Below are 26723 nucleotides of genomic sequence, written 5' to 3'. Positions count from 1 at the left end.
TGTCAGTGAACATGATTCACTGCAAGGTAGTTAAGAATGGCTAAGTCATTGTTGGTCGGTTTCAGACTCAACACCCCCTGCTGTGAACAAGGTGAGGGGGCTGAGCTGTTCATCTCAGAGCAGTTTGCTATAGGCCCCTGCAGCAGCCCATCAAGTCCCATTTACCAGTTGCACTGTCAACAGTAGGTTTCAGGATTAACAGCTGGCAAGTTGAATGGTCGGTATAGGAGATTTGCTCATTCAGCACTGTACCGCTGTCCTGCCTGGTCCACTTGTGGAAACTCTGAAACCTACTGATGGTTGCTGGGGGGAAACAGATCACTGAGGTGACTGGAAAGGGGGACAGCAGAGCGTGAATCTGTTGGCCATTGTACAAGCAGCTGTTGTGGCTCAAGGCACCTGTGGAAGCTTCTCTGCAGCCATAAAAGGGCTGGCAGGGGCCAATCAGGTGCACTATTCCACAGCATGGTGTGGTGCTCGTTCTGATCGCTCATTGCCAGTCCCTCTATGCTGGCTTCCAGCCTGCTGGGGGGAAGCAACAACACAGAATCCTGCTGCCCAGGAGGGAAGGGATTAAACCTCAGACTCTGACCCCCTGCCTGCAATTTCTTAGAGCAACCCATGCTGGAGGGAGGGGTGGTGAGCACCTCCTGCTACAATGACTGCACAGGGCCCCTTTTTAAAAAGCAAACTGAAAAAACAAATTCCATCCTGTGGCATCATACTGACACTGAGCAAGAATGGAGCTTTTAGGTCCCCCACCCAGCCCTCTGCCACTTGAGCTACCAGGGTAACTGATATCAGTAGTAGGTTGTCATCCTCTCTATAGCCTAGCACCAGGAGATGCTTTGCAGGTGGGTTTCAGAGCTAGTTGCTGATAGTATAGTGAGCCTCTGGATCTCGGCTCTATGATTCCCGGCCTGGAGGGGAGTGTCTCATAGCGGGCACACTCCTCTGCATATTCTCACCCCCACCCACCCAGCAACCCCTCAGCATGACACTTTCTGCCCCTTCTTCTATTGTCCGTCTCCTCCCCTCAGCCTGGCCTCCAGTCAGCATGCCCTCCACCCACATTCCTGTCCCTTTCTTCCTCCCCACGCATAAGCACCCATTAGACCAATCTGCCCTCCTCCTTCAGACTGGTTCTCAGCCCCTGTCGCCAACCAGGCAGGTTTCTCCTCCACACTGCCTGGGCCCAGCGGAGGGGCACAGAGCGGCTGCCTGCTCTCCTCTCCCAGGCCTGAGCCCAGCAGCCTTCCCAGAGCTGCAAGCACAGGGGAAGCGTAGCTCAGCCCGAGGCTGGAGCACACACAGGATCGTTGGAGAACTTAGCAGCTAAAATCTAAAGCGTCTCCGCTGAGCCTGTGCAAAGCACAATTTTTCAAAGGATTATGATGTGACCAAATGTAGGCAAAATTTTTCCCAGGGCTGGCTAAAAGCACATCAGCCTTGCCACACAGGTTACGCCCTTGCCCAGTTTTGAGTCCCTGCTCTGAAACACGGGGAGACCAGAACTTCTCAAAGACAGGGTCACCAGAACCTTTTAGCTTGCGTAAAATAAGGTGCTTTTCCTTAGCCTCATTCTTGGAAACGATTGAAATTTCTCCCAACTATTCAACCCAAGGCAGACACGCAGTGTTGGAAGTTTCAACCCAAATGGATGATGCATAGCAAAGTTATAAGCAACTGAACACACGGGCTTATAAAGGGAAGCGTTGGGCAACTTTACCAGTTTTGCTTGCATTGCACACTGGGTAGGTATCCCAGCGTTCCAAGCGCTGTACCAAGTCAGGGTGGATTGAGGGATTCTAGCCAGTGGAATCTGAGTCCAACTCCCAGGACCCTGCTGCGTCCCAGCCATCAGCAGGACTGTAGGAACGAGGAAATGTCTCCCCTGAGCATCTGACAGGGATTTGGCTCATTCCTATTTCAGCGACGAAATGAAGCGATCAGAGACAGGTGCCGCCCTGCTGTGTCTTCTATCTCTGTACTGCGGCAGTGCTCACGGGCTCCAGCCACAGACCTTGACCCTGCCGCGCCAGGCGCTGTACAGAGTGTTTCACGGGGCGTTGGCTGTACAGACGCAGAGATGGCCCCTTCCCCACACAGCCAGCACAGACACCAAGGTTAAATTAGATGATCCATTTTTTAATCACCATGTTTATTACTAATGTACAAAATATACAAAACAAAAGGGGGAGGCTGCACCAGTGGGGGTGGGGGGACAGTCCATGTCTCAGGGAGAGACCGTAAAAAAATAAAACAAACAATGGAAAGGAAACAAACCAAGCCCCCAGATGCCAACAGCAAAAAAGTCAGGCCGTTTTCACAGAAAAAAGCTTCACCCCCCCCCCCCCCCCCCGACTCACTAGCACCAAGGGGAGTCGCGTGTCCGCAGTCGGTGGGGTGGGGATGGGTATTTACAGCAAGGGGAGGAGCTCTGATCCCACTTGTTCTCACGCACGTGGTGGGATGATCCCATTGAGGAGGTGGAGTTAAGCACCCCCTTTGCTCAGTGGGTGGGGGGCAGTGGTTAAGGGACCTCTTTCCTCCCCAACCGAAGGATTGGTATCCTGCTGCTGCCAGATGGAGGGAGAAGTCTCCGGCCCACGTGCCCGAGGAGGGCAGTATTTCTGGGGGAGCCGAGCAGTGTGGCCGGCTGCTCCTCAGGCAAAATGTCTTCAGAGTAGGTCTGCAGCAGGCAAATGCGCAAACAGATCACAGCCCGGAGCTGGGTGGGGCAGCCAGGCAACCCCCCCTTTACACCTTTGCTGGTTCCACAGAGATAAACACAGTGGTAACAACCTGCTTTGCCCCCCTTGCCCCCAGGTCCCAGAGCAGGTGGCAGCTCTTGTGCTTGCAAAAAGTCAGGGGGGGGGCGCAGAGTCAGGTCCCATCAGCGCCTCCATCAGGTTGAAACAACACAGGAGGGAGCGGAGTGGCGGGGGGAATTCCCCTCGCAGTGGTTCCTCAGTAGCAGCAGCCGTCAGGGGGGGTTGCTCCTTCCCTCCCCTGGGCGTTACAAGGCCTCACAGAAGCCATAAGTGGTGGATGCAGCCCAAGTCCGACAGCAGGCACCCCAGAGTCCATGAAGCGGGGGCGGCCGTGTTGGGCGGTTTCACGGGGCGTCGGCAGGGTGGGGGGAGGGCCCCGGGCGCTACGGCAGGGGCGGCCCGTTCACTCCGGGATGATAGAAGGCACAGTTGTTCTCGTACCTGCAGCTGCCTTTCAACATGAAGTGGCGACACACGGGGCGGCTCGACATGTCTGCGTGAGAGAAAACGGGGCGCAGGTCAGCCACAGCGGCGGGGCACGGCCAGAGAGGTGGCAGAGCAGGGCAGGGGATGGGGGAGACACTACAGCTCCTAGCATGCAACACTCCACCCTAACCCAGACTGCCAGGAGCATAGATTAAAGCTCCCAGCATGCAATGCTTCACCATAACTGGGCCGCCAGGAGCTAACTATAGCTCCCAGCATGCAATGCTGCAGCTGAAACCGTCTCCCTTGTTCTCACAGACCCATAGGGGGTCTCTGCCGCTCTGGGCCCCGCCCCCAAGGAGCAGGGCCCGCAGGATCGAATGGGTGCAATGCATGCTGGGTCTCCCCCATTGGCCCTCGCCACCTGCTAGATAAAAACGGGGGAGGGGAGGGAGCACTCACAGGCCCCTCCCACATAGGGGCAGGGCCATTCCAAAGCCATGGCCCTCTGCTCCCCCTAGAGGGCAAGCCAAGCCCCCTGCAATTACCTCCTCCGTGGCCTCCACCATGACCCCGGCCATGATCCCCTGGGTGGCCTCTGCCGTGATCTCCTCCGTGGCCACCGCCATGACCGCCGCCTCCGTGGCCTCCACCATGGCCGCCGCCGCCTCCGTGGCCCCCACCATGGCCGCCGTGGCCCCTGCCGTGGCCTCCACCATGGCCTCCGTGACCTCCGCCGTGGCCGCCGCCGCCGTGGCCACCTCCTCCACCCATGCCGTTGTTAGGGGGCCCGCCTCTGCCATTGGGGGGGGCCGCCACTGCGCCCACCTCCTCCTCGCCCTCGGAAGGGGGGCTCTCCGCCTCGCCCCCGGTGGAAAGGGCCTGGGCCAGGCCCTGGGCCAGGGCCACCCCCTCGCATACCCCCGTGGGGGTTTCCCCGCATGCCGCCGTCAGGGGGATCCCAGAACTCGCCTCGCTGGGGAGGGGGAGGACCCATCATCCTGGGCCCGCCAGGCATGCCGGGACCTGGGGGCATGTTGGGACCCCCAGGACCACCATGGGGACCTAGGGGAGAGAGAGAGGCACAAAGGTTAGAGACCCCTCGTCTGAGCACGCAGGGCAGAAAAACACCTGCTGCCGAACGCCCACCCTGCTCCATGACACACAGTGCCCCTTACTGAGCCCCCCATCCTGCAGCACAGCGCCCCCTAGCACCGCACTGGGGAATTGGCGCCAGCACTGACTGCCAGGGCAGTGTCCCCTACTGAGCCTCTACCCCACTCCCCGCAACACAGCACCTCCTAGCACTGCACTGGGGTTAGCAGGCCCTACTGACTCTGGCACACTCCAGCTGAAAGTCTGACAGTCCCGCCCCACCCCCAGAAGATGGTAGCTCCCTGCTTACCAGGCATAGGTCCTGGCCCCCCGGGAGGGAAATGCTGCATGTTCTTTGGTCCAGGTGGGAATCCATTGGCGAGAGGCCCTGGGCCCAGCAGCCCGTGGGGAACTGGAAGACAAGAGAGCAGAGGGGTCAAATACAGCCAATGGGGTTACAATGGGGGGGGGGGGGGGAGGAGGAGAAAGAGAGGAATAGGGGGATCCACTTCCCATCCCTTCACAGCAACCTCCGATCCCAACCCAGAATGTGTTTACATGGCCACCTCTCCTGGAACCCCCAGAGCAGGAAATCACAGACATGCACTCGCACACCCACGATGTCATCAAGATGCTGGGTGCACCAGCTCTCCCCTGGCCCCGGCCTTTCGAACCGAGCAAGGTCACGTCCTTCGGATTACCTGCCTGCCAGAGCCCCTAGAGCTGTAGGAGCTGATGGTTCTAAGTCCCAGGCGCCCCATCAAGACAGACAGACAAGGCAAAGAAACAGAACCCAGAAGGCGACCGGCAGGACATGATTTTCTCCTAGGAGCGGGAGGTGGGAACAGGGTCAGTGCCCCCCACAGGTCTCTTACCTCCTGAGGGCCCTGGGGGCTGTGTCTGGAGGTTGCCAAGCAAGTGTTTGATTTTGTCCGAGTAATCCGGCTGCTTCATTAGCTCCTCCGTCTTGTGGTTGTTGGGCCCGCCCTGTGTAGGGAAGAGGGGGGAGGCGGAGCAGGGTTAGACAGTGTCCCTCCTCTCCCCCACTCACACTACACCCCCTCAGCTCTCTCTGACCTCTAACTCTAGGGCGCTGTGCTAGTCCACTAACCCCTCTAGCTGGGGCCAGGGGCTGGCTTGACCCAACCACTTTGGGGAAATGGAGTGATGGGAAAGAGTCCCACTCTCCCATGCATCCCCCCACCCGAACTATTCCTCAGCTGGTGCACTGTCTGAGTTTCCCCTTCCCGCTAAAATGCTGGACCTTCAACCAAGCTGGAGACAGGCCAATGGTCCACTCCAGCAGTGGTGGGGTGGCAGGGGGGGAAGTGAGTCTGCTCTGGGGGAAGATGGGCCAAGGAGGCCCCACCCACAGGACAGTGCAGCGTTTACCCTTTTGGTGCTGGATCCTCCCACTAGGGGGAGCCTATAGGGTCAGTCAGGCTACGCAGCAGCTCCAATTACCATGATGGAGGTGAGGATCTCCTGCACGTTCATGGAGGAGCTGGGGTTGGGGCCCTGAGGGCTCTTGCCGGCCCCCATGCTCCCCATCAGGTTGGCCAGCACTGGGGGCAGCTTGGAGGCCCCGGCTCCGTCGGGAGACTGCGAGGCGGCGGCCGGGTCGAGTCCTTCCTGGTAGGCGGCCTCGTCCATGGTGCATTCCTGAGAGAGGGGACAGAGGAGACACTGGAGTCAGGATGGGCTGAGGGCAGGGAGGACGCCCCAGCCTCAGGGGCTGGGGGTCGTGGCTGGGCGCTCAGGTTCCCGGGCCTTTGCCTCTCTCTAGCCCATCCCTGTTTATACAGGGGAGACAGAGACACACAGAGCGGGGAGGGGCCCCCAGGGAGCTGGGAAATGAACCCTCTGCTCTAACCCCTAGACCCCTTCCACAGTGTGGAGTGAACCCAGGAGTCCTGACTACCAATCCCCCTGCTCTACCCCAACAGGCCCCTTCCTTCTGTCCCCCAAAGCAGGGTAGAGAACCCGGGGCCCTGAGCCAGACGTACCTCGTCGAGTGGGATGAGTTTGGGCGGCAGGGGTTCGTAAGACTCCGGGTCGGGTTCGTGGGGACTGTCTGGAACGCTGCGAAGAGGAGAAATGCTGGTCACAAATCAGCACCGAAACATGTGGTCATAGCCCCCCATTGATGGGGCTCTCAGCACAGCCTGATGCCTCCCCACTCCCCCACCCCTTAGCTCCCAGCACGGCCTCACAGGCCTGGTCCACACATCCACCCAGCATCTACCAGCCAGGGGAAGCAAAGACAGAAGGGTCAGAGGGGCATCCTGGTGCCCAGCAACCTGGAGAGGCCCCTGGTGGGGTCATCTGCTGGGACCTCTGGAGCTGAAAACAGTCGAACAACCAGGTCGACAGGTTCAGAGGCAGCAGCCGGCTCATATGTCACTAGAGAGGGACAGAGCCATGCTGGATTCAGGTAGGCAGCCTTAAATTTAACACACTGGCTGTTGCACAGTGCAGCCATTAGAGGGGGGGACAAAGAGCCTACATTGTGCAACTGGGAAATGGCGCCCCGGCCTGAACCCCGAGTACTCTTCCAACCCCTCGCCCTGCCCCCCAGGGCCACACCCACCTCTCCTTGGAGAGGAAGATCTCCTGCAGGATGCCCTTCTCCCTCTCGGCCTGGGTGAACTTCTCGCGGCTGCCGCTGCCCGGCTGCACCAGGGGGCTAGGCAGGTCGATGAGCTTGGGGTAAACCCAGGGCACCTTCTCTTCCATGGCATCATGGCTGAGCCGACGCGCCGTCTCGAAGGCGTGCCGGTCCTTCAGCATCTCCCGCTTGGCTGCCTCGCCAAAGTCCTTGATCTTGTTCACGTTGACTGCCGGGGGAGGAGAAGAAACGGGGAGGGGTTTAGTCAGGGGACAGACAGACCTCTGCCGTCCAGCCGATGGGAAGGGTGCGACACCCCCACTCCATAATAGGAGTTCAAAGGCCTTGTATCCCTTTTCCCACCTGCAGAAGCCAGGTAGTCCCCTGGTGCTGGAGCAGAGCAGGCACCCCCAGAGGGAAAGGCCCCATGTCCCATACCCCAAGTGCCGGGTGGGAGCGGGTGACCCCAGAGAGAAAGGCCCCCACCCCAGTACTCACCTCGCTCAGTCTCGTCCAGCTCGAAGTAGAAGTACTCCCGCAGCTTGCTCTCTTCAGGCCAAGTCACTGTCTTCTTCTTCTTGCCCTTCTTGGTGAGCCGCGTGGAGTCAGCGGCGCTCTCGGACGGCTTAGCGTCTGAGTTCTGCTCGGACGAGGCTGCGGGGACGGGACACAGAACGGCTCAGCGATCAGACAAACACCCACCCACGGAGCCTGGATCTAACAACCGGCGCCAATGCCTCCTGAGCCCAACCCAGGACCCCCAAGTGAAGACAGTCCTCGCAGCCCCACAGTTGACACAGGGGCTACCCCCACCCCGGCCAAGGCAGCTGTATCCCAGCTGGCATGGCACACCTGGCCACATGCATTATGGGGTTTTATGGCCTCCTGGGTGGCAACATCAGGTCTGATCCAACACAGCCAGGATGTTGGGCTGACACCTACCACCCACCCAGGGTTAGCACAATAGAACCCGTCGGCTCCAACGCCTTCCCCATCCTTACCGGTCTCCATCAGCTCTGGGACCTCTACTGCCGGCACAGGGGTACCGGGCCGATCCACCTCCATCGGCTCGGATGCAGTAGCGGGTTCTGGTGAGGATGGTTTAGCAGTGCTCGCTTCTGGTGCTGGCTTCCCTTCAAACGGGCTCGCCTGGGACACAGAGAGAAGTGTGGGATCAGTGTAATGGGAAGTGAACCAGTAACTCCCAGCCCCTGCCCCAGACCGCACTCCCCTCTCATTGCTGACATCAGAACCCAGGGGTCCTGCCTCCCAGCCCCCCACTCTAACCCACCAGCCCCCATTCCCCACCTTGAGGCGTTTGTACCTTGGCTGCTGTAGGAGACAAGACTTTCTTTTTCTTTTTGATCTTGATCCCCGGGATGGGGGCAGAGTTAAGGGCATCGAGGAAGCCCAAGCCCTCCATTGCTGCAGAGAGGGGGGAATGAAAGAGGTTACGCAAACTGAAAGCTCCAAGCACCTGCAACTTCATGTGTTATCCTGCCCCTCCGCCATGCTACACCCCAACTCCCCTCCCAGAGCCAGGGATAAGAACCCAGGAGTCCTGACTCTCAGCCCCACCCCTGCAACTCTCAACAACTAGACTCCACTCCCTGCCCACTGCTGAGGACCGAACCCAGGCATCCTGACTATCGGGGCCTCAATGTACTCACGTTGCGCAGGGATGATCTTGACTTTGATTTCCTTTGTGCTGTTGGGGGTGGTGTTCAGAGGTTTGTATTTCTTCTCTACTGGTGGATTGTCTCCAGAGGGGGCGGACGTGCTGTGAGAGGGAAAAGCAGACATGGTACTGAGACGCTGAGGCCACGGCCCAGGAAAGGGATCAGATGCTGCCCTGAGCAAGGAGCGGGCAAGCCCAGATCACATTGCGATATGGCATGAAGAGCACAGAAAGCACAGCACAACCCTAGAGGTGCTTAGCAGGGGGCTGAAGGGGCAAGCAGGGGCAGCTTGGGGAAGGTTACCAATGCTGGGCCTGTACCACACACAGGGCCTCGGGCAAATCCCATCAGCACTCAGTCCTGCCTCCCAGCCCCCACCGCTCTAAACACTAGACCCCACTCCCCTCCCAAGAGCCAGGGATAGAGCCCAGGAGTCCTGCCTCCTAGTTCCACACAGAGTGCTTCTCAGGACTGAGGAACGGAGTGTAAAGGTGAGGCAGACAGAGGAAGCCACAGGCGCAAGGTCTGGACGCTTTCCCCAGAGCAGGGGGGGATGCTCAGACCTACCTCTGTCTCTTTATCGGCATCGGCTTCAGGTTGTATTTTTCAGACACCACTACAGCGTTGGGGTTCTTCTTCAGAGGAACCAGTGAGGGAGTCTCCAATTCCAACCCTACAGCAAAGCGGAGCTCAGGTTAGCAGAATACCGCAAGGGGATAAGCCCCACACATTTCCATAGTACCTCATCTGCAAGGATCCCAAAGGATTTTTATGCTGGGATCAGTCACGCAGTGGAGAAATACAGAAATGCCACCTGTGGGGTTGGGCTGCTGGGGAACAGCTGCACAGTGACCAGCAGTTGCCCTGAGATGCAGCCACCTCTGGGGTGCAACAACTGGGGAACAGCCATACAGAATCCCACCCAAGGCCTCTTAGTTTGCTGCCCTTGATTAGGCCGATTACTCCCCTCGGGAGTTGAGAGATGCCCCTCCCAGTACCCACCAGTGGAGCGGAACTTGGCATGGCTGGGCGCCGTGGTGCGTGGCGATTTTGGCTTCTCTTTTTTCTTCTCCGGAGTCTCCTCAGCCTTGGCTTCCGCCTTGGCCTCCTGAGGCTTCTCCTGGACAGGTGCTTTGCCCTTACTCTCCTCCTTCCGCTTTTTCTTGTCTCGCTCTGCAGGGAAGGGGAGGGGAGGGTTAGGCTCCTGGGGGGTTCAAATCCCAAAGGAAGATGCCACCACAACAGCTCCTCCACCCTCAGGCTCCAGGAAATAGCCCGCAGCCTGCCCACGTCTGGCCGCGAGAAGTGTATTATGGGAGGAGCCACTGAGCAGTAGAGTGGCAGGGATCCCATGGCAAGAGAGGCCAGACCCAGGATGCTGCGGGGAGGGGGAAGTGCCCATTAGTGGGCCAAGGGGCCCGGGCTAGGATGTCTGGGGCCCCATCATTTCAATCAAGGTCTCCTACACGTGTTTCAGGGGCGGGACTCACCCGCAGGCTGCGCGCTGCTCTGGGAGCGGATGACGCCCATCCAGTCGCTGACGAGGATGGAGGCCAGTCTGCGGAGCTCTGGAAGGGGAGAGAGGACAGATGTTACAGCAGGGCAGCTCGCACCGAGCTCCAGCAGACAGGAGGAGGCACGGCGCACATGCACGCAACAGGGCGGTTTCTTACCTTCGTCCTCGCTCGACTTGCTCAGCTGCTTCACCAGTTTTGCTGTGTTGTTCTGGAAGAGATCAGAGAGTTCGGGTCAGCATTGACCGCAAGGGACAGCGTCCCCACCTCATTCCCTGCAGCATGGACCCCCCTAGCGCCGCACTGGGCCACCGGGTCAGCACTGACTGCGAAGGGAGGGCGCCAGCAGCTTTACTCACTTGCTTCAGGTGATCCACAGTGAGGGGCAGGTGCTGCAGCGTGAGCAGGATCTGCTGCAGCAGGGGCACGTTGCTGGATGCCTTGGAGCTGGTGAGCCAAGTGTTGAGAAGTTTGTAACCCCCAACGCGGATGAACCTGGGATGAGAGTGGAGCCAGTCAGGGCTGGTGTCATACCTTTCCCCCGCCATGGGCTACAGCTGAACTTTGTACCATCTCTGCCAACTCCTTACAGCCCAGGATTGATCTCCAAGCACCTGCCAGAGATGGGTCACTAAAACCCCATAACCTTCCTGAGAAATCACTTTGCAGCTCAGAGGAAAAAAAGACACCCAACCATGGTCATGCAGTGAGTGGCAGAGCTGAGGAGAGAACCAGGAGTCCTGACTCCCAGCTCCCCCTTCTCTAACCCACTAGACCCCACTTCCCTCCCAGAGCTAGGGATAACCCGACTCCCAGGCCCCACTCTCTGTACGGAACCCTCCACGACTCTTACTTCGCCAGGATGTCTTGCGCCCGGGTCTGCAACAGGATGTTCAGGTAGATGCAGCGACTGACCATTTTCTGTGCGTCTTTCATTAAGCTGCAAGCAGGAAGGGAGAGACGAAAGAGAAGCTGAGCTGATGCAGTACAGAGAGATCAGAGCACATGGCAAAAAAACCTGCCACGAAATCAGACTCCGTAGGCTTGGGGGCCAAGAAGAAGGATTAACAGGACTCATGTGGGAACAACATATGGCTTCTTTCCCTTCTGTGGTGCACTGGCTCCAATCTGGCCCCCCCGTTGGTGGGGGACTGACTGGCTGAGAGGGGATGGGAATAAGGCTTTTCTGCTCCAGGGCCTCACTAATTTACTCCAGTTGAGGATCAAGCCCAAGATTAAAATGTTCTGCAAACGTCACACACCTCCCTATAATTGGAGAGGGGTTTTTGAGGGGGTGGGGGGTTAAATATTTTATAGCGCAGTTATAGCTGCCCAATGCCTCGTCCACACCCTGAAGAACAAGGCAGTTGTGGGAGAGCTTTGGGAATGAATGCTAGGCGTGCTTGGAATACACTGAAATGCCTTCAAGCAACCTGCAGAAGGGACTTCCACTGAGATTCAGGGTCAAATAACATTTAGGAAGAGGACTGGATGCATTTCTGAAAGAAGGGGATGGAGTTACAAGAGAGGCAAGGCTGATGTTTCCAAAGCAGCCTAGGGGATTTGGATGCACAACTTCCATTGAAGATGATGGTACCCAAGGCCAACTCCCCACCTGGTTCAAGTCAGCTGTGGTTCCACTGGAGTCAATGGGGCCAGATCCCCCAGGTGGTTTAAACCAGGGCAGCTCCATTGACTTCAGTGGAGCTACTTTGATGCACACCAGCTGAGAATCTGGCCTCTGCATGACTAAAACCCCTAAACTGCCTTAAAAAACCCCAACAACTTTAATGCTAGCCATCATACAAGCAGATCGGCATTTAATAAATAAGAATAGGAAGGGAAAAGACTTAAAACGAACAGGAGTACTTGTGGCCCACGAAAGCTTATGCTCTAATAAATTTGTTAGTCTCTAAGGTGCCACAAGTACTCCTGTTCTTTTTGTGGATACAGACTAACACGGCTGCTACTTTAAAACAAACAAACATCTTTGCTCTGATGGGTCATTTTCACACAGCACCAGCTGCTTACTTCTGCTCTGGGAAACTGAGGTTTTGCTATGTTGTGTCCTGCCATGCTAAAAATTCTTCAAACCACACATTTAAACTGGAGACTTACTTGAAAATCTTGGTGACCCCTTCTGTATTTTTGACTTCTCCATCTCTCCCCAGGAAGCAATCTAATCCTTTTAGGAGTTCATGAGGATCGATTGGTCCAGAGCCCATGATGGACAGTTCTGAAGCAAGAAAGAAAGAAAAAAAAGGGGGGTTACTCTCAAAGAGCAGAGAGATATCATTGCACTGATAAGTGGAATCAAAACTTGATTAGGAAGGGTACAGCTACTATACAAGTACAAAGTATTATCCTATTGTTGCCACCAGTCAAGAGAGAACCCACTTGGCAAAGACCATCAGTTCCCAGCATTTGAAAACTAGAATTCTTTCCCCTAACCGCACGCTCGCAGTTACAGACGCACATATCTATGTATCTACCTAGGGCCTTAACCAGGATGGATCTGAACTCGAGATTTATTCTTTACCAATCTGTCTCCTCTATGATCAAATATCCCCCAAGTACAGGACAAAGGGACAGCCAATTGGGGAAAATCCAGAGCAGGGAGTATCTAGTAATGTTCCCACTCAACCACCTTGAAACTAACAAGTTTATGGCAAGATACCATTTATTGAAATGTGAACAAACACACAATAGTGTTTTCAAGTCGATATTCTCTTTTTAGACAAACCACAGAGGAGAATGCTGATGTTTTTCTGAGACTAATTTTTAGTTTAGGAGTTTATTGCACACTAAAGAATTTATACCCAAATAGACCTTGATCAGAAGAGAGGTGTGGGTCTAAACCTTGTAATATTCAGTGGTTTAGAGAGATAACCAAAGCTAATATTGACTTGAGATGCAATGTTGTTTATGAGAATGGGGCCTAAAATACCTCAGCAGCTGTAAGTTTCAGTCTAAATTTGATTACCTACATACTAAAGAAAAAGGTTCTACTTGAGTGAGGACAGTGGGTTGTGTTGGAATCTCATTTGTTAGAAAGAGCCATTGCAGAAGTAAACTGTCTGTGTTACTAAAGAAATGTTCTTTTTAAAATAGAGAGGCCTGGATTGGAACAAAACAAAAAAAACCCCAGACATAAAAATAATCAACAGGAAGTATTTTGGGCTATGCCATTAAAAAAAGATTAACTTTTTATTATTATTAATTTGCCTCCATAACACCTCCAACATCCACAAGTTACAAATTGTAAATAAATAAGTTTATTTGGTTTTTAGGAAATGTAATGCACCAAGTTACAGGTACATGTTTAAAACAGCAAAAATGCCACAGATCCACACAAGAAATGCAGAGGACACAAAAGCAAAGCAATGGGAAAACACTCTGCCAAGTTGTTCCTTCATGCAATTCTTCACAGCATCCCGATACGGAAGGCACCCTGAAACAAGCTGATTAGTTTCAACAACCATGGTAGGGGAAATCTAATCTGTTTGGCTTTATTGTTCAACTGGTTCTTAGGTTTGCCAGGAGGAGGAAAAAAGTATATATATTAAGGGAAAAGGGTTGGGTCCAGACAGAGCTCTCTTCTCTGTATGTTACACCAGATCTTTCAGGGTAGATGCTGGGAAAACAATGTTCAAGGGGAACTGGCAAACGGCCCATACAAAGTTGACTCTCTCCCCAAAGTCAGGATGATGCAAAGTAAGTCATGCATGGATAAATTATCCTGTTTGCCAGGATGAATGTTACACATCATCACACCGCCATTTCCGTTAGGTCGTTCAGACCCAATGAGACCAACGATGGTGTGAATCCCTGGCATGTAAAGGGGTTAAGGTAGATATCCTAACAGTAAACAGTGTGTCTGAAGTGCATGAGTTGGTGCCAGCAAAAAATTCAGTTCAATTAGTGGGAGATTCAGATAAGACTGAGCTGAGTTAAAAGGCCATTGGAAAGGCTTTATCACCCAAAATTTGATTTTAAAAATTGTCCCGTTTAAGTGTTTTCATAAATCTTGTTAATTTCATTGAAGAGAGACACCTTCACCCATAGATATACACACACCTCTCCCAGGCATTGCATGCCCTGCCTAGAACTGAGAAATTAAACAGACTGGGAAAGTAAAATTGACCAGGCTAGTTAAATTGTCTCAGACCCTAGTGCAAGAACAACCACACCATGGGAGCAAGGTAGAAGTGTCAGTCTGAAGAGACTAACTGGAGAAACTGTCTTGGCCACGGCCCTTTAAAGGGCTTGATTAGCAAGCAAGGCAAACATTCCTCCTACCCCCACCATGAGGGCCAGAGTCCAGTCTCGGGCACTGTAGTATTTCTGTCACAGGCTCCTATGCTACAGAAGAGAAAATGGGATTTGAGGACTGCACAGACCAGGAATCACTGGCTTAAAGTCAGGCTATTTTGTGTCAGTCAACCCAGTCTGGGGGGGCGGGGTGGGGAGAAGAGGGGAAGCATAAATACACTATTGCTGTCCCTCTTAAAGGTGGAGCATGCATAAGCAACAACTGACTAATTGAGCAGTGACAGAGCAGACACTACTTCCCCTTAGTACAGGCTTGAGTTTTGGTGCAGACAGGAATGGCAGAGTTTACAGGTGACTAGGATGCAGCAGCCGAGGTTAAGCAGCTCGGCCTTCCTTAATGGTGGCAACAGCCACCCCTTAATACTCGCCCCAGGGAACACAGAGGGGTTCCCACTAGGAGACACTGCACTCACCCCTTGGAATGAAAACTGCTTGCAGTATAGAGCAGTGGATAGATTAATGCACCCTTACGCTACTGCCTATCTGGGAAGCTTGTAACACAATACAGGTTAAAGTACAACAGAAGTGGACAAGCAGGACCAGGGCTGGGACATTGCTTAGAGATGCACTGGCTGGGTCTGCTTCAGCAACACGCAACAGATCTGCCTTTGTATGTTACCCTTATTCAGAGGGTGGGGTGAAAGTGTAGTGTAGCTGCCTAGGCGTAAACAGTCCCCGTGTCATACAGCGAGGAACGATTAGTGTCGATGGTAACTAGTGACACTAAGGCAACATACTCCCCATTGGTAAGTTACACGCACGTTGCGTGAGGCATAGACACCGAGACCCAGCACTGAAACAAGCGGGGCTGTGTGTAGGCTGCCAGTGCAGCTTTGCTTAGGGGAGCAGAGGGGTTGGCGCGAGGAGGGAGAATTTACACACACACACAGATGGGCAGCATGGCTGAGTTCCAGAACTTTGTTGACTGTGGCAGGCTGATCGAGACTGGATTCAACATGGAAGGAAGAGATCCCCTCGTCGCTGCCTTTTCAGCAAAGTCCTTTCTCCGAGCAGGAGGGGAAAAATATCCAACCACAGCCAGCTCTTCCAAGGTCTGGTGTGAACTCCTCCCCAATAAAGTCTCTCTCCAAGTTAACTGCAGAGATCCATCATCACTTACTGGGCAGAGGAGTTTAGTGGGAGCAAAACTAGACAGTAGGGAGCGATGGAAAGTTGTTACCAGCTGACGGTCGTTCGGTAGCTTGGGGGGGAATCAGTTTGGGGGGTACGGGGTGTCAGTCCAGTTGCAAGGCATCCATGCCGAGAAGTCTCTGTGCCTGCAGCCCTCGGTGGAGAGCGGGACAGGCCATGGAGACTGAATTCCCCTCTCACCCCCCAGAGGTGGCCTCCTCCACACGCAAGGTAAATGCGCTTCGGCAGGGGAAAAAAGCTCGCAGTGCCGCTGCCAGGCTTGGACATGCTTTGCTGGTGAAGAGAGGACTTCAGTCTCCAGGGCTGCCAATCCGACACCTGTCACCATCCACACAAGAGATCAAACACAGAGTTATGTACACAGGAGAACTTAGCCATGGCAATTTCATCCCAGTAGGGAAATCCCACCAGATGCCCTGATCGTACTCCATGCTGGAAGACCAGGCACTATGATTACGAGAGAGTAGGAGATAGAATCATACAGACATAAGACAGTTATAAGTCTAGACAGATCTACAAATAAGAGATCCCTTTGCTTCATTGGCAGAATAAGGACCAATACACAGAATTGACCAAGATAACAAATAAGGATTCCACTTTGTTGCGTTTGAGGCTGCAGGAAGGTCTGTGAGCATGTGAATTCCCCAAGGCGCTACCGGGCATAGTAAAGAAGAGTGGGAGTTTCCATTGCTCAGGGTTCCCAGCAAAGATTTTAAGTTCTATTAATAAAGACTACACACCCATCAGATATATGCACAGATGACAGGCTGCAACAGCTGTGTATTAGCATATGCAACTATTCTGATAAGTGCAGTACTTGACTAAAGGACACCAGAGGAAAGACTAAGACAGCCATAGCCTCGGCAACTGTGAGCAAACATTAGATCACCGGTTTCTAGACAATTTAAAAGAAATTTCCTGTGGTATCAACCCCTTCCCTGCCTGAATAAGACTAAAATCAAAAGAAAGTTAAAAAAATTCTAGCTCTCTTCTTTACTGTTTCTGCTATTTACTTCCAATATTTCTCAGCTCAAGCAGTAAGACGTGTTTCTATTCAATTTCACTTTGGCACACTGCTAAAGCTTGACACATTTGGGGTTGCCTATGGTACAGATAGAGATGCTTGCTGTTACTGGAATTTATAGCACTCATGGAAACTTACTAAAAGCTTTTTTTAAAAAGATTAATGGCAAGTTTGGCTCAAGTCTCTTTAAAGATAACTTGAACATCTGTTTAAAAGGCAAACTGCAAAGGTTTTGTTAAGAGTTAACTGGCTTGGTAAGAACTTAAACATAAATCTCATACTTTGACAAGATACCCCCCTCTCTAAGCGTCAGAGAAATCCAAACTCTGGATTTCTTGGCATTCCACCTAGACAGGGGTGTACAATAAGCAAGTGGAGTGAAGCCAGTGGTTAGAAATTGGAAGTCAGATGGAAGGCTCCTTCTTCAGGATTGGTCCCTACAGCTTACATTTGAAGTAATGTTCAATATGCACTCCTACCACAGTGATAGACAAGGTATTAACACTTGAATAGAAAGTCTAAACCTGTTTATAGCGCTTATGTCCCTTCACCCAGGAGAGAAGCCTGGAGTTTCTGGCATTTTAAGAACTAGATATAAAGTGGGGGAGAAAAAGTGTCTTTAGGGAACCAAATTAATATTCCCATTTTATAGACAAAAATATAAAGATCTATATATATATATATATGATCTACCCAAGGTCACACAGGAAGTCTGTCGTCAAGCCAGGAATAGAACCCAGGAGTCCTGACTCCCAGGCTCCCTGCTCAAGAGACGAAACTAGAACCCAGGAGTCCTGTGCCTCAAACCAGATGGCATTTTTTCTCCTAAAACGACTGACCCCCTATCCTAAACTCAAGCCTTCATCAGCGGTTCTCAAACTTTTGTACTGTGACCCCTTTCACACAGCCGGCCCGAGTGTGACCCCACTTTTAAATTAAAAACACTTTTTACATTTAACACTCTTATAAATGCTGGAGGTGAAGCAGGGGGTGGAGGCTGACAGCTCATGACCTGCACATAATAACCTCCTGAGGGATCACCACCCCCGGTTTGAGAACCCCAGCAAGACCTGTGAGTTCACCTCTGAAAACATCAAAAAGCATATTTAAGGTTTCAGTTACACATTTAAGCCTAATTTAGACTAAAGTCCACTTTTAGCCAACTACATTTCTAGTTTGATCCCACTCTCTGGGCCAATAGCTTGACCCACAGTCAACTGGAAGGGGCTTGAAGCAACATGACAAAGTCACAAACTCTGAACATGGATTATTGCAGCATCAACCAGCCCAGGTATAAAGGAAATAGTGTTCCACTCTGAAAGGCTGCTATGAAATGGCATTGTGTGGGTCCATGATCCCAAATCAAGCATGTCAGGTTATGCATGTAGGAAGGTTTTTGCTACCTGGCTCCTTACAAACCCAACCCAGGATCAGATAAGCAACTTTTTTTTTTTAAATCGCTTGTGCATCTCCATTAGAGAGATTCTGCTGGTCTGATTCTGTCCTCAGTCTCAAGAGCTCAACAAATCTGGCTCTGCAATCAGACATCTTAATATGGGCGCAGTGTTAGAGCACTAGAACCTAAGGTTCCCAATTCTGTGCAATTCCCCACTCCACTAGATTTCCTGTGTGACCTTAGGCCTCATGCTCCATGTGTAAAACAGGGATAATAGCACTGCTCTACCTCACAGAAGTGTTGAGAGACTATGAATGTTGTGAAGCACTTGAGATCTACTGATGAAAAGCGCTAGATGAGAAAGGCATATCTGTGATTTGACAAGATGCCATTTTAGAAATATGCTTCAGAAGAGAAACACACTTTAAAGAACAGTTTTAAGTTGCTTTTATAGGAAAACAGTTTTTCTATTGTTATCTTGAGGAAATTGCAATCTTAGGTCAACGGTTTTAGCAGAAACTCCTGGCAAAGCTTTAGAAAAACAGATAAAATGTTCATGACTTTGCCCAGAGTTTCTCTCTTTTGCATGCACCCTAGAAGTTCACATCACGAGCAGCATGTCTCCACCTATTCCTCCCCAACAGGGGCATTTGATTTGAAAGCAGTGTCAATGGCTGAAGAGAAACCAAAACTTGTGTGGTCAATATACCTCTGCTTCATGGAGAACAAATGCCTCATATGAAATTTACATAATGGAAAATGGCTGCCTAGTTACCATTTTCATCCTATCGCCCCAAACAGATCCTATGGTATTAGTCATACTCTGGCATTAGTGTCTTATTTTTAAAAGTAACACTAATCATTGCATTTGAATGCTCAGATCTGCACATGTTCTGGGCACTGAGCAATAGATTAGGCTTTCTGCAATTAAGGAATTTTTGGTTGGAAAATTTGGCCTGCTGTTGGCCATGGAAATAACCAAACTTGACTTTAGACTCCACTGCCAGACATAGGAAGGAGCAGGCTTAGGACAAACATTGCTCTCAGACAGCAGGCTACCCACAAAAAACAAGCTACAGCTCGGTCACTTCACTCCAGCTCCTGAAATGCAGTCACCTCTGGGGTGGTGCATTGTAGCTGTTTATGGCACACAATGGTAATCAAAGGTAAGCACAATATAACTGAACAGGTAAGAATTTGGCTAGGATGTCTTAGGTGTTCACCTCCACTGAAAGGAATGGGTGATCTAGTCTAAAACCCATTGAGGCATGGCCCTACTCTTTAAAGTGACTAAAGGCATCTTCTCTGATTCCTGTGTGTATATTAGTCAGATCTGCTAACTTTAATAATAACACATTTGATCCCTGTTAGCCCTAGAGAACCAAAAAGGCTTTAAGGGAGTGTGCCACATTCTAATTTAGGCTCACCCATGAGTTACAGTGTAACTGCACTCACATGTGGGTAAGCTTACTGAAATCAGGTTAAATGAAGGCAGAACTCAATTTGTACAATCTATTCCTGATGAAAACAAGACTGAACCTAACTTAACAACTGAATCCCAGCCTGAATTTGCAGGGCTGGCAGAAAGCCAATTTTATTTGCCAGTTGACTAAACAGGATCTAGAGTTCAGGGACAAAAAGCCACACAATGCCTTTTTACCGAGTTGCTTCTCTGAGTAGAGCTGCACTCTGAATTTAACCAAAAAAAGTAGTGATTCAACTGAGTGGCTTAAGTCTCCCAAGCATTAATTCTAATCCTGGTTGAACAATAAAACATCGACAACATTTGCTGAACTAGTCCTGAAGCAGGGCAGAAACCAATTTGTGGTATTTGCAGAACCGAGTGTGTGATAAATATCAGCTTTCAATGCCAATTCCTAATATGGATGTTCAGAAATCCTGACTATCTAGGATCCCAACTGAAGTCAGTGAGTCTGAACATCAGGCCTACAGTTTATATGGTGCAAGAAACGCTTCCAGTGATGTGAACTTTTAAGCAATATTCTTACATATTTCTACCCAACATTAAAGGCAGTTTCTGTAAATACACAAATAGCATGATCATTTACAAGGTACAGTCAATGTATGAGCGTCAATAGATTACTTCCTTCTGAAAAAAAATCATTACAGGTCAAGCTGGTAAGGGGGAAGAGCAGCATTAGGTACACACTTTAGCCAAAAAAAAGTTATCCTAGAACATGAATCATTGAACTGGTTCACTATCACTTAAAAGGATACAAGAACAAAGACATTTTTTAAGCAGACTAAAATTTACAAGTTCAGCAAAATGCAACAACCACCAATTTGCAACCCAAACATCGCAGCTTTAAGGGCAGAGAACCAGAAGTGAAATTGAATAGAAACAAAATATGAACTAGCTTGCTCCTTTGTGAGAATTAGAGGAAGTAACCAAACTTTTTCCCATGACAGATTTCAAAATATCCTTTGGGTTTGAGCTGACGTTAAACACAGATAAAGGCATTTTTAGATGTTACGATTTCAGCCTTGTATTTTAAACTCCATCTCTTGAGAGCCTAGAGTGAAAAAGATGGAAAAGTTTTTAATCCAGTTAGATTTGAAATTGTTGTTCACCCCTTTGCAAGGGATCTAGTTAATTTCTCCCAGTGCTAATGAGAGCGCCTATGGGCAATAATAAGCCAAGAAGGACATAGGGAGCGGATTTTAAGCAGTGGGTCATACAACAGGGACTCTCTTCAGAGCAACTTATATTTATCCACTGCCAAGATCTAGCCAGTCAGTATTGACGTAAAGAGCATCAAAACTACACGGCTGTGCCAATTTAAGAGAAAGACAGCTGTGCGCTCCCGCCTCCAAAGACAAAGGAATCCTGCACAGACTGGGTCAATTTCTGAATGCTATGGGTGATGGGATTTACTGAAGTAAGCGTATCCAGAGGGGCTACAAGCAGCTATGGACATGGCACAGATAGAGAGCCTTGAGGGTCTGGATGGGATAGAAAGATACAGAGGACAGATGACATACCACAAGCAAAGCACAGCTACTGATCTATTAGGATTTAAACCCCTCCGCAAGTAGCGTTCCAGTACAGCTGAGAAGTTAGATCCCATGTGACTGGAGACCACCGGGAGAGTTGTTTTGTACTTACAGTTTAGAGATAGAAATCAGGATTTTATTCCAATGAAGACAGACATCTTCATAGCCTATAATCCTATTAATATATATATCACAAAGGATTTTTAAGACTTGGTATTCTAATCCCTAATACTGGGGAGTGACTGAAGACTGCCAATTACTGTAAAGTTACAAAAACAGCTGTTCGTTAAATCATGATTAAAACCATCCTGATGGAATAACCCTTCTGTAACACCTTCTGAGGCTCTCAAAGCACTCTAGCAACAACAAAGTAAGCCTCACGGTGTTTTCCCACTTCAGTCCCCAGTAGTTTTGGGGAAGGGGAAAATGAGCTAGTGGCTTTTTCTTTATCTGCTTATGTCTCCATTTCAGTGCCAGAGGGTTAGAATCCAGGAGTCCGGACTCCTAAAGACCCCCCCCCTCCCCTTTTCCTAACTACCACACTCCCATCAAAAGAGACACACGACCCATGAGCCCCAAGCACCAAATCCTCTGGCACTATCTACACTCTTTCCCAAATCCAGGCACAGACCAGGAGTCCTGACTCCCAGCGTTGTGCTCTAACAGGAAATCCTCCCCTTCCACCTATGGCAAGGAAACTAGGATTAGTTTGTTTCTAGGTTTCTAAAAAACCACAGTACTTACTCCCCTTCCCTTTGAAAGGACAAAATAGTCACTGAAGTGACTACAGCAGAGTTAAAACAAAAATTAAATTCAGCCAGATATTTAAATTTAAATATTTGGACCCCCACGTGTTCAGAGACCTATTGATTTCTTCACACCTGAATTATTTTCCCTGGGGGTCTAAACACTAAACTGAGTTTCACCAAGAGGCCAAGCTACCTCAAGTCAGAAGTTATCTTTACAATATGTTGTCCACATATGGTCTCAGCATAACTGAGGCTTCAAATATGACAGAGAACCTGCCAGTGACTGTCAAGGTTACTAGGCTACAGCAAAGGGTTCAGCTTCTGCACAGTATCTTTGTCCCTTTAGCATTTCAGTGTCTTACTTCTCCAACCCCATCTCGTATCTTCACCCACATGAGTGAGACCATGAGATTATAACTTCAGGAAGGTGAGGGAAGAAAGACAGCAGGAGCAGATGACTTCTAGAACAAAAATCCTGTTAGCAGAAGCTGTACTCCTTTTTCAGTAAACATCAGGTGCTCTTAACACCTGTCAAGAGCTACTAAGGTACAAAAGCTTCATGTATTGGGATTTTTTAAGAAGTGTGGTATTAAAATACTTTTAAAAGCCATCTTTAGCCAAACCTTTATTGATCTCTCTTTAGATAAAGATCACTGGCTGCATAGAATAAACATCTAGTTTGGCAATCATTTAGGCTTCTGGCAAGAGAAAGTTTTAGCAGGCCTATTACCTGACTGACAGTCCCCACTGTGTGTTCACCCACATTTACCCTCACTTAGTTGATTTTGTCCATTTAAATGTCTGAATGGATTCTGGTCTATTTCCTAGTGTTTGGTTAAAAAAAAAAAAAAGTTTTCCCTCACTGAATGTTTTTCTCAAAAAATTAAATAGATTTTCTATTCCTATTAAGAGGCTGCAAGAGCCATTGCTGCTTTCATCAACCTCTCTGGCTGGATCTTTTGTTATTTTCCTCATTTAGCATATTTCATCTCCATTAGTCTTCTGTGCGCTTGGAAATTTAGAAGTGCACACAACTGCAACACAGCGAATGGTCCCACCGTGCCAGTCTTAAGTGGACCCACCCATCTGGCACAATCTCTACAAGGCCTTTGCTAAATTTGCTGCTTGCATACAACTTACCTCATCCTACCTGCACTATACATACAGCAGCTAAGACCCAAGCCTGAGAGAAACTTAGCACCCAGGACAACTCTTAATGACTTCAACAGGATTGCAGCTCAATGCTTCAAGATCAGGCCACTACAGGCTGTATATTGTTCAGTCCCCATGAGACTAAAATGCTGAATTGCTTTACATTGCATGAAATGCTACCACTGGACACTGCAGCAGGTATTTCACCTGCTGGGTTTGAAAAATCTGCCTTGTGAAGTCCCATTTCATGTTAGAAACAGTCCAGAAAAAAATCCAGCAGTTAAAAAAAAACCTCTCAGTCACAAAAGCAGCCTCTCCTTGGTTAAAAGCTATCGGACGCTCATGCAGATCCAATGGGTTGGCTCTGGTAAAAGAAACCAGATCTCTCTAATGCAAAGTCTCAAAAAATTAAATTTGTAGTTGTCTTAACAGATTGGCAAGCTCTTAAATCAAGACTCAAAATATCCTTATAGCCTCTGCATGCATCAGTTGCTGTCACTGCGCGGAGTTGACAATGGAAGAAGAATCAAAAAGAAATAAGCAAAGTGGTCTGGAACAGAAATGAAGGTTGTGAAATGTAATTAATACCAGAAAGGTTTGCTTACCCGTGATTTGTGGCTGTTCCCCTCCCTTTGATGAGGGCTTCCCTTTTTTCCTAATGATCACTTCTTTTCCTAGTACATTGTACAGGAACTATGGCACTGTGGAATGTGGCAAATTAATTGAATACAAGACTTTTTACCTTTCCCCTGCCCAACAAAACACTTGGGGTGTGTGTGGCTGGAGAAAATGCACGCACCCCTCCCACCCCCAGAATATCCTTGACAACAGATTTGTGGGTTATGTACAGCACCTTTGGAGTCCAGTGATAGCATTTCACATCTGTTATAACAAATCAGATTACATTAACTGATCAAAAGGAATGCTCCCCCACTTCCCTTCGGAAAGTCTAAAAAAAGGTACCAGTGAAATCCCAAAGTAGGAGGGAGACAAAGCAGACCGTCTGCTTTACTGAGCATGGAAGCTGGATAGAAACCAATGTAAGTTACAAATACAGCCAGATAAGACAGACAAGAGAGAGGAGGTCCAAACTCAGGGGTTATGTTGAAACCTATAAAAAGAAAGAAACCTGGTGGACTTAGGATCATACTTTGTACTCATATATTAACTTGTACCTAGAGAATTCCTGTAGATGAAACAGCCAGGAGCGGAATTTGGTTAGAACAGTTTAGAAAGGGGAAAGGGTGGGGTGGGGGACGCGCGCTTGGTGCATTCCCCTCCTTCTTCCCCCCCGCCCGCATCTCATTCCCTCCATCCCATGCCTCCAAACGCAAGCCAGTCGGTGGGAGGAGTTTGCTCAGAGCTCGTTACATCACCTCCCTGCCCATGGGTTCTCGCTTTTGTACAGGAAGAGACAAAATGAGGCAGACGCCATTTTAGAAGCACAAGGGAGAGGGGAGGGGAAAAAAAAACACAAACAAAAAGGCTTCAGTATCTATTAAGAGGGAATTCATATAACAATACAGCCCCCACCATATCTATATATACACACACACACCCCTCTTTGTATCCTATAATCTCAATCCTACAATGCTACACCTAATAAAAATACAAAGGGGGAATCCAATTCTTGTTAATGTGAGCCGAAGATTCACTACAGAATCTCCCCATCATCATGGGGGGGGCGAATTTGTCCCCCTCCAAAGTATGGGAGGGGCAAAAAAAGGGGGGGTAAAAATGGGATCAACCTGCAAAAACCAAAAACAAAAAAAATATGCTGCTTGCCAGGAACAAAGACAAGGAGACAAAACAGCTTCGCCATCTTTAGTAGGGAGGGGAAAATAGAAAGCGAGAATCACATTTTTAAAAGCACATTAGATTTCGTTATAATTGGAGTCTAAATGTTATCAAATTTCATGTTGATCTTTTAAAAAATAAGTTACTGAATTTTAACAAAATTTTAAAGTTTTTTTTTTTTAAACCAACTCTTGCAATCTTTATTTCTAGATTGCCACCCAATTCTTAAAGATTGCCCTTTCTCCCCAGCTACTACATATATATGCAAATACATTATTAAAGTGGTTCTCCGGGTTCTAATAAAATAAAATCACACCAAAAAAAACTAACAATTACATTGAATTTAAAAATATAGAAATGGATTTGACAGATCACTGTAAGGTTAACTATTTTTTTAACCAACCCATCATTGTCTAATGCCATAGATCTTTCTTGCTTCCCTTGCCACTTATAGCCTTACCCTGCAATCTTTATGTACAGATTGCTCATTTTCCTTGTCTCCCACACAAAGAAGCGATACTTTATGGCTCAGTCACCGCCATCTTTTGTATGGGAGCTCATTAACCCTTCATATTCGTGGAGACGATGGATTTGTCTAAGAGACCATCGTACTCCTTATAAATATGCATTCATATTTTGCAAAATGCCTGACGTTTAAGGGTTAACCATCTTGAAACAAAGCCTACTTTCCTCTCAATTATATACACATTTTTGGTTTCTTCCTGGCGTTAATTCTTTTTGGTACAGAGGAGGAAATTTTTTTTTTGGTCAGTTGGTTGAAAATTCGACACTTACTATCCAATAATTTTTCTCGTCGACAGCGCTTCAAAGTTTGTTAATTTTTTGTTTGATTAAAGTGGTGTATTTTAAAGAAAAAAAATAATTGATTTGTTTTTGGTCATGGCTTTAAAAAAATACAGCAACTTTTTGGGGATTTTTGGTGGTTTGTCGAGATAAAGAGATGCAAAAAGTTGCTAGATTTAAAAAAAAAGGATCAGGACAGGTTGTTGCTAATTATTTTTTGTTTGGTCTTTTGGTATGTTTAAGTGGCAGTTTCCTTCAGGTCACAAAGAATTTGAACGGCTTCCCAAGGACGGTCGAAAATATGGTGGCTGCTTTTTTGTGTCTTCCAAGGACCAAGTGGGGGGGGATTTTTCTCTTTCTCGTAGCAAATTCGACGCCAGTCTCAAGACCAAACCAACCTAGAACAGAAAAGAAGGGAAAAAAACACCGCAATGAGCATTTTTAGACACAAAAGGCACCCCGCCCCTCAAATTTTTAACCACAAAAATACAAAATTTGGCAAAAACGTAATTTTTCAGATTTGCTTTTAACCCGCTGGGATCTGGCCTGTTGTAAATTTTTGCAAATCTGTGGGACCAATGGGGGTGGGTGGATGGGTCTGGGAACGAAAATGGGGATTATCGGGGAACCACCCGGGGGGGGGGGGGGGGTTTCCTGGTTCAGATGAAGCCCAGTTTCAATTAAAAGCCCCAGTTCCCTGCCTCAGACCCAGGGGGTTAATTAGCAGTAGACGTTATTAATGATCAAGGTCATTCAGAAGGGCTAACAGCAGCCCCCCAAACCACTCCTCCCCCCGCCCCCGCCCTGTACCGCAGCCTAGCGCTCCTAAGAGCTCAGTACTCACCTCTAACCAGACCCCAGAATGGCCAAACACCGCGCGAGTGGCGCTTTTTATATGTGGCCCCGCCCTCCTCCGGCCCCGCCCCCCTGCGGCTCGCGCTGCGGCGCGAGAACAAAGCTTCCGTCCTCTCCGCTCCCCCTCCTCCCTCTTACCCAACGGCCGGTTACTCGAGAACCGATTTAAAACCGCTAGCGAAACACACCGCTGGGGTCCCCTCTCGATGGGCAGGCGGGATCCAAGCTCGAAAATCAATTTTAAAATCGGCGACGGTTGTGACGCAGTTAGGAAGGGGCCCCAGCGCGCGTGCGCGGAGGGGAAAGGCGGGGTGACCAGGCTTGGCTGGCAGGCAACGCCCTTGCGGAAGT

General features: G+C 49.6%; 1 protein-coding gene across 1 annotated transcript; it reads right to left on the bottom strand.

Annotated features, from left to right (window-relative positions):
- Positions 1 to 2663: 2663 nt before the first annotated feature.
- On the bottom strand, positions 2664 to 26412 carry PPP1R10 (protein phosphatase 1 regulatory subunit 10). Its single transcript, XM_034757536.1, is given in 21 exon segments — positions 2664 to 3267; positions 3749 to 4011; positions 4013 to 4265; positions 4606 to 4707; positions 5171 to 5282; positions 5760 to 5957; positions 6302 to 6377; positions 6886 to 7132; positions 7402 to 7557; positions 7905 to 8052; positions 8228 to 8328; positions 8574 to 8683; positions 9150 to 9255; positions 9585 to 9755; positions 10073 to 10150; positions 10256 to 10307; positions 10456 to 10591; positions 10950 to 11036; positions 12215 to 12332; positions 25509 to 25915; positions 26362 to 26412. Coding segments are annotated over 19 exon segments (2613 nt in total). The 5' UTR covers positions 12322 to 12332; positions 25509 to 25915; positions 26362 to 26412; the 3' UTR covers positions 2664 to 3157.
- Between the last annotated feature and the right edge of the window lie 311 nt (positions 26413 to 26723).

Source organism: Trachemys scripta, unplaced genomic scaffold (assembly GCF_013100865.1).
Source record: "Trachemys scripta elegans isolate TJP31775 unplaced genomic scaffold, CAS_Tse_1.0 scaffold_28, whole genome shotgun sequence".
NCBI lineage: Eukaryota > Metazoa > Chordata > Testudines > Emydidae > Trachemys > Trachemys scripta.
The sequence above is the reverse complement of the archived record's forward strand: the minus strand, read 5'-3'. Positions and strand labels throughout refer to the sequence as shown.